Below are 12,526 nucleotides of genomic sequence, written 5' to 3'. Positions count from 1 at the left end.
CACCTCGCAGACTTCAGGCTGCAAGGAGAACAAAATCATCGTGTGGAAGACTACAATGGTGACCAGGCAGTGGCCCTCTGTAGCAGTTTGGCTACGCCTAACCCAATTCATTGCCCTGAAAAATGCCATCAAGTGTCCTTCCCTGTGATAGATTCATAAGAGTTGGAAGGGACCACCAGGGTGATCTAGTCCAAACCCCTGCACAATTCACCACCAAGGTACTGCAGCAGGGAGCTGCAGAGAGGGCGCGTGTCAAATAAGCGCCATCCCAAGCCAAGTCCAACCCTGCTAAGCACACTGACTTCAATGGACTCAGGAGGGGTGGAACTCTGTTTATGATGGCAACGTTTCAACCACTGGGCTCAAGCTGTGAGACGCTTGACAAAACGAGTCTGAGCGCCGGCTCTCTAATACTGCACTGCAGGGCTGGCCATCTCTTGAGGCTACTAAAGCTTTGCGTGTGAGTGTGGGATTTACAGCTTCTGCCTCAGGCACCAAAATGTCTCAGCACATCTCTGACCCGGAGTGGTAGTTTGCTGTGTTTTGGGCTGGGGTAGACGATGAGACGAGACAGTGAGACGCAGGCAGCTGGGCTATCTTACAAAAAAAAAGTTTATTGCATTTCATGCAGCTTTTAAATACATGCATCGACTTTATACAGTTAACCCATAGCTCATATTTGTGTGTCCAAATTCTCTCAAGTGATTCCAAAATAGTGTCAAGCCACCTTTAAAGCCTTTAGAAAATAGATTTAAACATAGGGACGGCTGGGGGGGGGGGGTTTGTCTTTCTTGAAGCTGCAAATACCAATACTTAGGCATAGGAATTTCTTTAAAAAAACAGGAAACCCCTCTCCCTCACACACACACACACACACACATATATACACACGCTGATGCAGGCTTGCTGAATTACAAAGGTAGGATGTGTTCGTCTAATGCTAAGTAGGGGCAACAATACGGAACAAGAGTTCACTGGTCAGAGAAGGACCAAAAAAAGGTGGCAGATCGCTGAATTAACAGGAAATAGAATAAAACATAACGCTCAGCAAATCCCTTTTTGTTTTGTTTTTAAAAAGTGAGTACCAGGTGGAATTACTGAGCAACGTAGAATTCGCAATTTCTTAAAAAACACACACACAAAGGAAGAAAAATATTGCATTACTGTCCGTTTGGAGGATCTCTCTCCCTCCCAACAGACTGAAGCAGTTCGTATTATTCAATTACAGATCACAGCCCTTGATGGCCTTGCATCAAAGGAGGGTATATAATCGGGGAAGGGGGTGGGGTGAACAGGGTTGAAAAAGTGTCTCCGGACCAGGCTGGCAGCGTGGCAACTCAGTCGGCGCCAGTTTCGCTCCTTTGGCCGGGCCGGCTCAGTCCGCCGTGACCTGGGGGGCCTGTCCATCCGTCGTCTGATTGGTGGATTGGATGAACATGGGCTGAGTGATGTCCTGGCCAGCAGGCATGGTCACTTGCTGGATCTGGTACAACTGCTGGAAGACAACAAAGCAAGGAGGTCACTTAAGATTTCACCCCCCTTCTGATGGATCCACTCCACACAGTGAGTGGAACCTTGGAAACTGCGATCAAGGCAAATGAGTGGAAAGCACAGGGGGAGGGTGGAACCCCCCCCCCCAGTTCCACACTTGTTTTGTTATCACCAGACCCATCTATCTCTTTGCGGAGAGGTTCCTGACTTGGAACCATCAGTAGCTGAAACAGATTTTGGAAGTCATACCTGTCCGTCAGTGAACTGGCTGAATTGCTGCTGCCCCTGTTGAACCTCTGCCTGTGCAATCTGCAAGGCACAATCATTGATACATTTAGATGGGCAACCCCACCCGTACAGAAAGGATTCAGTGCACAAGACTTAATCAAACACACAAAGATGTGGAACAGCAGAGGCCACCCTGAAGCCCAACGGCTAACGTGACCACCCCAACATGGCTCTTCTTGGTTGGTACTCAAGCCCTTTGCAAACACTGCCCTATTTAAATATATACCACCTGAAGCAGACAAAAGGAACACATAGGGTTAGAACTCCCTGGTTCAACAGATGCATGCTCTACACAGGAAGCGCACGGCAATTTGCAAAACAAATCCCCTGCATGAGAGACATTACAAGGAAATAAAACCACAGGGGGTGGGGGAGGACACAGACAAAAGAATCATGGTGTGCTTTAGGCCTGCGTGAGAGTTTCATGTTATTTTTATTTCACTCTGTGTGGAAGCTGAGGCGTGCACCCAAATGAAGTAGACCTTCATGTGAGAAGATGAGAAACTGAGCGCCAAAGACCCACTGCATAGCCAAATTCACCTTGGCAAAGTAACAATCCTGGCACGTCCGTTAGTTCAAATGGTGTCACGCATAGGAGGGGTTCCTTGAGCCAGATTTCCCGCCAGACCATTGCAGGGTCTACGGCAGCTTACTAGATGGACATTCTAGTGGGAAAAGTCAGGTCTGTGTGTGTCTGCCTGTGTGTGTGTGTGTTAAGTGCCGTCAAGTTGCTTCCGACTCATGGCGACCCTATGAATGAAAGTCCTCCAAAATGTCCTATCTTTGACAGCCCTGCTCAGATCCTGCAAATTGAAGGCCGTGGCTTCCTTTATTGAGTCAATCCATCTCTTGTTGGGTCTTCCTCTTTTCCTGCTGCCCTCAACTTTTCCTAGCATGACTGTCTTTTCCAGTGACCAAAATATGATAGCCTCAGTTTAGTCATTTTAGCTTCTAGGGTCAGTTCAGGCTTGATTTGATTTATACCCCACTGATTTGTTTTTTTGGCAGTCCACGGAATCCGTAACACTCTCCTCCAACACCACATTTCAAAGGAATCTATTTTCTTCCTATCAGCTTTCTTCACTGTCCAGCTTTCACACCCATACATAGTAATAGGGAATACGATGGCATGAATTAATCTAGTCTTGGTGGCCAGTGACACATCCTTACACTTCAAAATCTTTTCTAGCTCCTTCATGGCTGCCCTTTCCAGTCTGCCTGTAGGTCAGACCAAATCTGTCACAGGCGAATAAGTAGACACATCATAGGAAGGGGACACTCTCACAGGAGGAATCCATACAGTTCGTTTATGAATGCAACCCTGCAAAGGCGGGGAACCATCCTAAATAATACAGCATAAGGGAGTCTCTCTGAGAAAGAAAGACTTGTACGCATAAACATAATAGAGTGGTGGTGGGGAGATCTTGCCATGTGTCCTTCACTGACACTTTTGCTGTGTGTGTGTGTGTGTGTGTTAAGACAAGGAGAGAGAAGAGGATGAAGCAGGAGAAAGATGGCTGCATGTGGCACAGCATCATACATGGGATCAAAGTGGGGCCCAGGTCTGAGGGAGCTGAAGATTACAGCTATGCAGGAAGTGACAGTTTAAAAAGTTATAAGCAGCAGCTAAAATAGTTCTGATAGGAAGAAAGCAGACTCCTTTGAAATGTGGTGTTGGAGGAGAGTGTTACGGATACCGTGGACTGCCAAAAACACACACCCAAATCTGTGGGTTATAGATCAAATCAAGCCTGAACTGACCCTAGAAACGAAAATGACTAAACTGAGGCTATTGTATTTTGGTCAAATCATGAGATGACAAGAGTCACTGGAAAAGACAGTCATGCTAGGAAAAGTTGAGGGCAGCAGGAAAAGAGGAAGACCCAACAAGAAATTGATTGACTCAATAAAGGAAGCCACAGCCCTCTCTTTGCAAGACCTGAGCAAGGTTGTCAAAGATAGGGTGTTGTGGAGGACTTTCATTCATAGGGTCGCCATGAGTTGGAAGCGACTTGACAGCAGTTAACACAAACACACACAGAGGAAGGGGAAAGGAACAGGATTTAGTTCAGTTCCCTGGTGATGACAGCCATACTCCCCAGTGTCAGTTATGGAAACAGCAGGACATACCTTTTGCCCGCTGTCATTCTGTTTGCTGTGGAAAGGGTGTCCTTTGTCAGTGGATGTTTAATTTTAACTGTAAATGGTAAATCATTTTGGAGAGGGGTCGTGGCTCAGTGGTAGAGTGTCTGCTTGGTATGCAGAAGGTCCCAGGTTCAATCCCAGGTTCAATCCCTCCAGTTAAAGGGACTAGGCAAGGAGGTGATGTGAAAAACCCCTGCCTGAGACCCTGAAGAGCCGCTGCCGGTCTGAGTAGATAATACTAACTTTGATGGACCAAGGGTCTGATTCAGTATAAGGCAGATTCATGTATTCACAGCATTTTGGGGAGGAGCTGTGGCTCAGTTGCAGAGCATCTGCTTGGCATGCAGAAGGTCCCAGGCTCAATCCCTGGCATCTCCAGTTAAAGGGACTAGGCAAGGAGGTGATGTTAAAGACCTCAGCCTGAGATCCTGGAGAGCCGCTACCAGTCTGAGTAGACAATACTGACTTTGATGGACCAAGGGTCTGATTCAGTATAAGGCAGCTTCATGTGTTCATTTTCTCTACCAGTAAGAGGACAGGTTAAGCAGACAGGTTAAGCAGGCTGGTTTCTGGGAGGGGTCTTGTACGTACTTGCTTGATATATGAAGGTAGCCACAAACTTCCTGAAATTACTTTGTGGATCCTGTCCCCCCTGCCTCGGGAAAGAAGATGTATCTATGCATGCTGCAGAAACTTAAAAAAAAAATCAGAATAGCCTCTGCAGGGACCCGGTTTCTCTCCCATTAGTCAGGGTTACATTTCGAGCTACTTTCAAGTCCTTCAAAACTAATCTCTACCTGCTGCGTGTTGGCTGTGAGCGTCTGAATCTGTCCCTGGACCACTTGAGTGCCCGACACGGGCTGAGCCAAACGGATATACTGTAACTGGCCGGCGTTGAGCTGAACCTACAAATGAAGACGGAGGAGAATAGAGAGGGCAGGGTCAGTTAATTGAAACACACCCTTCTTGCCTTCTCGGTTCGGAAAAACACAGTGACGTTCAACAGGATCAGGTTGGCCAAGGAAGAGCTGCAACCCTTCTGGCTTACAAAAGCAGCAAGCCTTTCCCCCTTCGACGCCCCTCTCCCCTGCCCCGGCACCCTTTAGCGGCCAGTGAGAAGGTTCAAAGGGACAGAAAAGGAGCCCTCTGTCCTCAGCACCCAACAGCTCTGTCCTCTTTCCAGAAGCACCGAGGCAACGCAAGAGGACCTTGGACACTTACCGTGAGGGTTCCTTCTGCTCTGAGGTTAAGGAGGGCATCTTGGAACAGCCGGTGGGAATCACCCAAATTCCAAGATGCCCTCCTCCTCAGAGTGAGAAAAATCACCCTTACACATAGGAGAGGGGCAGCAATTCAGCCTGAATACCAGGAAGCACCACACAACTGCCGAGGGAAGTAGAAGAGCAGGCAAGGCCAGGGTGGGTGGGTCGCCTGCTGGATGTCTTGCACTGCACCTCTACTATCCAATACTATTTCTTCCCAATGGTCATATTTGATTTATTTAAAATACTTCTATCCTGCTCTCTCCGGAATTTGCGTGAAGCAGCTGTATAGAACCAAAACATCAGATGCTAGAGAACTACATACAAGGTGTCTTTTTAGAAGGAACTGGTGGAGAGTAGGAGAGACGGTAAGGTAGGCAATTTAGACAAACTTGCTTTAAATGCCAGTTTGGCCTGAGCTTGTCAGGGATTGAGAGCTAAGAGGCATCAGCGGTGGTCAATGCTTGGATGGGAGATCGCCAAAGAAGACTGGTGTTGCTATGCAGGGGAAAGCAACAGCAAACCCTCCTTTGCTCATCTCTTGCCCTGGTTGGTGTTTCTGTGAGTTGGTTGTGACTTGGCGGCACGTTTTTCTTTAAAAATCTTTGCTCCTGAAACCAAAGTTCTGGAGCTTAGTAATTTCTCCAGCACTCTGTGAAAGCATCCAATATTTGTTCCTCCAAGCAATCACCCCCTGCTGCAACTGTAAACTTTACGCAAGCACAAGCTTCTATTGCAGCCGTATTTCAGGACTGAAATATGTCTGCAGGAGGGGGAAAGTATTTTGCAACCAGAGGCATCTAGTTAGATTTTAACTAGAATAACTAACTCACTGGACAGAATGGATTCCCAGTGGAGCAGCACCGCTCAGCCTTAAGCAACCACAGATTCTCTGGCTGAGAAGAGACCACTTAAAATTAAATTCTCCCTCCCCACCCACCAAGTTGTTGATGGTCACTATCCATTTGTATCTGCAAAACCATCGTTAGCATTTCCCTAAGGTGCAGCAGGTTTGTTTTGCATACATTTGGCGCCGATCTTATGTAAACATTTTGCATAACGCACATGACGATTTATTATTTAAGGGATTATTTTTTTCCCTTTTCATGTTGTTTTATGGGTTGCGAGTGATGCTGGTTTTATGAAGGAGGGCGGAACATAAATAAAAAACCGGAAGACCAATCACAATGTTAAGAAAGCTCCAGCAGCGGTGGAAGTAGTATTTGAATTTTACTTGCAGCACTAAATGTTATTTTTGGCTCAAGTGTACCGCACAGGTGGTGGTAACAGTTCTCCTAGCTACAAGGCGGGGCAACCTTAAGACAGGCAAAGCAAGGGTTTGAGGAGGAACACCCAAAAAGAGGAACTGCCTTGATGGATGGGCGAGGGAGGCCACTTGAGACCTCCTTGGGACTTCCTTCAAAAGTTACTCTTCCTCCTGAGCCCCCACCCTACTGACAGCCATCTGTACAGCAGGGGAGCTTAGCCGAGCTCTCTATGGAGAGAGTGGACAGGGAGAAGCTTTTCTCCCTCTCTCATAATACTAGAACGCGGGGTCATCTGCTGAAGCTGGACGGTGAGAGATTCAAAACAGACAAAAGGAAGTATTTCTTCACACAATGCATAGTTAAATTGTGGAACTCCCTGCCCTGGGATGTGGTTGGTGATGGCTGCCAACTTGGAAGGCTTTAAGAGGGGAGTGGACATGTTCATGGAGGAGAGGGCTATCCATGGCTACTAGTCAAAATGGATACTAGTCATGATGCATATCGATTCTCTCCAGGATCAGAGGAGCATGCCTATATTAGGATACAGGAAGGATAATGCTGCTGCAGTTGTCTTGTTTGGGGCCTTCCCAGAGGCACCTGGTTGGCCACTGTGTGAACAGACCACTGGACTTGATGGGCCTTGGTCTGATTCAGCATGGCTTTTCTTATGTTCTTATGCTAGACCTCTGCTAATGGGAGGAAAATGCATTTAAGCTCTACTTGACACAGGATCCTTCCTGGAACTTCGCACCACCTGTTCAAGTGGTCTCCCCAGCTGCTACTTGGGGGAACAGCTCAGCAAAAGGCAGAAGAGAGAGAAGGGAACATGGGGGTCTGCGAAGTTTTTTTTTTAATGCTGGGTAGGAAATTCAAGAGCTGTCAACTGAAGAGGGGATGTTGGAAGAAGGGAGCTGAACACATGTCCTCTGAGCAGAGGGGGAAAAATAATGTCCTTTCTGTGTTCAGAATTGTGCCTCAGAAGAGAAGCATTTTTTTCCTTTAAGAAACAGCTTCCAAGCAGAGGAAAGTCCTGCTACAGAGATCACGATGGTGGCTCAGTGGTAGAGCAACTGCTTGGCATCCGGAAGGTCCCAGGTTCAATCCCCGGCATCTCCAGTTAAAGGGACTAGGCAAGTAGGTGATGTGAAATATCTCACCTGAGATCCTGGAGAGCTACTGCCAGTCTGAGTAGACAATACTGACTTTGATGAACCAAGGGTCTGATTCGGTGGGAAGGGACTCCAGTGGGATATAATGCCATGAGGTCCACCCTCCAAATCAACCATTTTCTCCAGGGGAACTGATCTCAAAATTACAACTGAGCTCCAGACAGCAGAGATCTCCAGGTCAGGGAGGGGCTGTGGTTCAGTGGTAGAGCATCTGCTTGGCATGCAGAAGGTCCTAGGTTCAATCCCCAGCATCTCCAGTTGAAGGGACTAGGCAAGTAGGTGATGTCAAAGACCTCTGCCTGAGACCCTGGGGAGCCGCTGCCGGTCTGAGTAGACAATACTGACTTTGATGGGCCAAGGGTCTGAATCAGTAGAAGGCAGACTCATGTGTTCATGAATGACCGCAGGCCTCTTACTGGTATTTGCTGGATTTCGCCTGTGTTGGTGATGATCTGCTGCATCACTTGCATGGTCTGCCCGGTCCCGCTCTGCGCCGGCTGCGTCTGCCCTTGCGGCTGCGCCTGGACAATCTGCACCTGCTGGCCCTCGCCCACCTGCATGGTCACAGGGGTGGTCTGTAGGGGGGAGAGAAAAAGAGGACAAGAGGAAGCACCCTGAGTCTGGGGTGGGTCCAAAGTGGAGTCCTCGGCAAGAAGGCAAGCCTGGCCAGGCAAATCTGAAGGGGGTCTTGTGCATGTGCACAAAGACACACACACAGGGTGTGTGAACTTGAATATTGAACTTAAACATGAATTTATGGCTTTTGCCAGAACACAGTAAACACTTACAATCTTAAAAAGGATTTTAAAAGGGTAGGTATCAAACCTAAAAATATCTCCATAACTTAACATAAATATATTAAAATGATAAAGTAGTAGCAATAAAAAACGTTGTACTAAAATTTACTAAGAGTTAATTGTGACCAATATTGACATTACCATTAGTGATCTCTCTCAAACGGACCTTAATAGCCACTGAGCAAAATTTAGTGACTTGGGAAAGGCAAAAGGTGTCTCCTTCCCACAGCAGAAATTTCATTTCCCCTTCTTCTGAAACAAACTCCCTTAGGTTCAGCAGTGGATGAATCAACTTCTGTCTAATGCCCTTATAATAATTACACCTAAGAATAACATGGCTAGAGTCTTCACACACCGGGGGGGGGGGATTTGTCTGGTTCCCACAAAGTCTCCATTACGGGGAAGGGACCCCCCCCCAAAAAAAATAACAACTGAGCAGTGATAGATGATAGGATGGCACAAGAATTTCAGTGTGGATTTTCAGATGTTTTGCTTGAAACACATGAAGAAAAGAAGTGGCCTAGACTTTTATAGAGACCCACAGCCAGGGCGGAAGCGGCAGAACCAGAAAGCAAATGCAGAATGGCAACTGTCGGCCTTTCTAGTCACGGAAAGCTACCAGGGCAGCTCTGAGCGGCTGCGGAGTTTCCCAACCTGGGTAGTGTAGACATGCAGCCTGCCATGCTGGAAGGCCTGAGGGAAAAAAAACACGAATGGGAAAGAAAGGATTTCTTATTCCACCTGAAATGGGGGGGGGGACTTAATAACTTAATTCATCCCCCCCTTCCACCGGGACCCGGTCGTGCTTCCCACTGATAAACCGCACCCATTCTTGCAATTCCCTCTCCCAGGTTTTTTTTGTCAGGTTAGCCTCCTTCTGGACTTTCGAAGGGCAGTAAAGACGTTTGTACAGCCCGGAGCATTTGGAGGTGGCAAGGAGCATTGCTGGGGGAGATTACCCCCCCCCCCAAACTACTCTTGATGCTACCATCATCTTTGTCTGGCTCCTGTTCTGTCACTGGTTCATGTTGCAGTTGCCTTTAGAGTGGCCTGATTTTTAAATTGTACTGATGCAGCAAAGAGGCAGTTTTGGAGCCCAACAGGCAGTTTATAAGCTGGGAAAAAACACATACACAAACCACTAGCTCTGGTTGCAAGGCCACGGAGGTCCTTCACCACAACCAACTCTGGTGGAACGCCCACTGCGTTTTTGAGAGGTTTTCAGACACCAAAGGTCGCCCCCATCACAAGGAAATGCCACCTGACCTATGAGGAGTGGTTAAAACACTTAGGGCTGTTTAGCTTGAAAATAAGGTGGTTAAGGGGAGACATGATAGAAGTCTACAAAATTATGCATGGTGTAGAGAGTGGACAGGGAGAAGCTTGTCTCCATCTCTCATACTACCAGAATGTGGGGTCAATTGCCGAAGCTGGAGGGTGAGAGATTCAAAACAGATAAGAGGAAGTATTTCTTCACACAACACATAGTTAAATTGTGGAACTCCCTGCCCCAGGATGTGGTGATGGCTGCCAACTTGGAAGGCCTTAAGAGGGGAGTGGACATGTCCACAGAGGAGAGGGGTATCCATGGCTACTAGTAAAAATGGATACTAGCCACGATGCATACCTATTCTCTCCAGGATCAGATGAGCATGCCTATTATATTAGGTGCTGTAGAACACAGGCAGGATAATGCTGCTAGAATCGCCTTGTTTGTGGGCTTCCTAGAGGCGCCTGGTTGGCCGCTGTGTGAACAGACTGCTGGATTTGATGGACCTTGGTTTGATCTAGCATGGCCTTTCTTAAGTTCTTACGACCCAAAGGGTTTCTTGCACTGGCTGAGCCTGCCTACTGACCTGCCCCTGCTGAGGCTGCGCGATTATGATCTGCCCGGGCTGGATGGTGGTCGTGGAGGTGGTCGTCTGCTGCCCTTGCTGCTGCCCCTGGACCTGGACGGCGGCAGGCTGCTGCGCAAGCGTGAAGTAGTACTGGACGGGTTCTGCTGGAGTCACGGCCTGGCGCACCTCCTCCTGTGCCATGGAAGAAGAAGAAGAAAGCAGGGTGAAAAAGTCAGACTCGCTGGCCGAAGCTCTCCCCTTGCTCGCTTTGGAAAAAACGGACTCAGGGAACCAGAACAGTGAAAACCAAAGCCTTTCCAGATTCCTGCAAAGCCAGTCAACCATTTTTGCTTCCTTGCCAAGAGGCACTTGACTGAAGCCGTGCATCAACAGCTTGCTGCGTTCAGTCAGGCAGTCATGAAGGTATTTCCCTTGTTCTCCTTCTCATGGACAAGAGTCACTGGAAAAGACAATCATGCTAGGAAAAGTTGAGGGCAGCAGGAAAAGAGGAAGACCCAACAAGAGATGGATCGACTCTATAAAGGAAGCCACAGCCCTCAGTTTGCAAGATCTGAGCAAGGCTGTAAAGGATTGGACATTTTGGAGGACTTTGATTCATAGGGTTGCCATGAGTCAGAAGCAACTTGACGGCACTTAACACACACACCTTCTCACAGCACGTTCTACTTTAGACGAGGCAGGTTCAACTACAAGGGGCAGAGGTTGTGTGCAGATGGGGGGCAACATCCAATACCTTAGCACAATAGAAAGGGGGGAGCTTGTAGATCTAGGATGGGGGGGCAGGGCCGAAACATACGGAAGTGCTCTGGAGGACTGAGCTCCCTCCTGATGCGCCACCGGAGCATTACTACATTCAGCAGAACTGGCAACTCTTTAACTGAACATCCAACATGATGTAGTGAGAAATATTGGGGGAGGGGAGAGGTGATGACCAGGACTCCATTCAGTACTCATCCACTGTGTGACCTGGGGCAAATAACTTTCCACCTAGCCACCTCAACTGGATCCCTCCCCCGCATTTGATTTTTAACTGCTCTTCCTCTACCAAGGGAACTTTATGAACCAGCAAGGATCTGAACCCAAGTCTCCTTCCTGATCTTAGCCCAATGCTCTTATAACAGCTCTGGCTCACTCTAAGGATAAAATGGAATGATCCTTTTCCTTGGAAGAAGGGAGGGATAGAAAATGTGACCGAGATATCTTTCACTATGATCTTGGGGGTGGGGAGGGGAAGAACACTTCTTGGCATTGACAGCCAGAGGGGTAGCTCAGGGTTTCATGTCTTCCTAAAGCATGAGGCGTAACAGAGTTCCTTGTGTCATCTGGAGCTCCTACCCTCCCTGCTATGCACCCAGGAAACTTTTTGGACCCTACCAACACTACCAATTCGCATTACCAACAGGACCCAATGAAAGCGCAGATAAATTTGCCCAACACACCTTTGTTTTTTTTTGCTTTTTTAAAACCATTATCTCCCTCCTTGGAAACAATGCAAATCTGGGGACAGGAGGCTCTGCAGAGAACTCCGGCCCCTATTCCCACAGAAGGAAAGAAAGACGGGCATTCTACCGCAGTTTCCAGGATGGTCAGTCCATGGCAGAAGGCGTAAACAACCTTCTCCCAGCCACAGCGAAGTCACAGCTGAGAGTGTAGGATGTTTACACCTGCTGCGGCATGGGAAACACCGGGTCCCGCAGAGCTCACGCAATGGCCCGCCTGCCGGCAGACTCTCACTGCCCTCCCCCTGATCCGTAAGGGTCGAGAGACAAAAGGAGCCTAGCGAGGCGGAGGCTGGAAGCTAAGAGGAGGTCGGGATGTTGCACCCTCCAAAAGCTGGGGGCAGCAGCTGCCCGGGCTGAACGCAACACCGGCCCTGGTGGCAACTCACCAGACTTGATCTCCTGTTCCTGCTAAGCAGAAAGTTACGTGAAACGGAGATGCCTGTGGAATGCGTCACAACGTCTCAAAATATTCTCAAATCCCTTTTGAGAGCCCCTCTTGCGCCCGAAGGGTAGAGGCTGTCCATCATTTCTGCACAGCCAGCATCAATTTCAATGTTTTCTCTGCCCCGGGAACAAAGTTTGTGTGAAGAGGGTTATTTTCAGGTTATTCTAATTATATCTCAAAAGTCATCGCCTTAAGCCCCTTTCGAGACACACACAGGTATCAAACCAACCTCTTTAACATGCTTCAAAAATAATAATCAGAGTACAATTATAAAAACATAAGAAAGGCCCTGCAGGATCA

At 48.1% G+C, this 12,526-nt stretch overlaps 1 protein-coding gene across 1 annotated transcript in view; it reads right to left on the bottom strand.

The window, feature by feature from the left end:
• Nucleotides 1-1,364: 1,364 nt before the first annotated feature.
• The window catches only part of NFYC (nuclear transcription factor Y subunit gamma), a 60,819-nt gene continuing 49,657 nt past the window's right edge, over nt 1,365-12,526 (bottom strand). The window contains exons 6-10 of the mRNA XM_056846159.1: nt 10,277-10,450; nt 8,040-8,198; nt 4,722-4,829; nt 1,741-1,800; nt 1,365-1,495 (exon numbers count right to left, since the gene is read on the bottom strand). Of these exons, the coding sequence (XP_056702137.1) occupies nt 1,376-1,495; nt 1,741-1,800; nt 4,722-4,829; nt 8,040-8,198; nt 10,277-10,450 (621 nt within the window). The 3' untranslated portion in view covers nt 1,365-1,375. The remainder of the gene's footprint in view (nt 1,496-1,740; nt 1,801-4,721; nt 4,830-8,039; nt 8,199-10,276; nt 10,451-12,526) is intronic.

Source organism: Euleptes europaea, chromosome 3 (assembly GCF_029931775.1).
Source record: "Euleptes europaea isolate rEulEur1 chromosome 3, rEulEur1.hap1, whole genome shotgun sequence".
NCBI classification, from domain to species: domain Eukaryota; kingdom Metazoa; phylum Chordata; class Lepidosauria; order Squamata; family Sphaerodactylidae; genus Euleptes; species Euleptes europaea.
The sequence above is the reverse complement of the archived record's forward strand: the minus strand, read 5'-3'. Positions and strand labels throughout refer to the sequence as shown.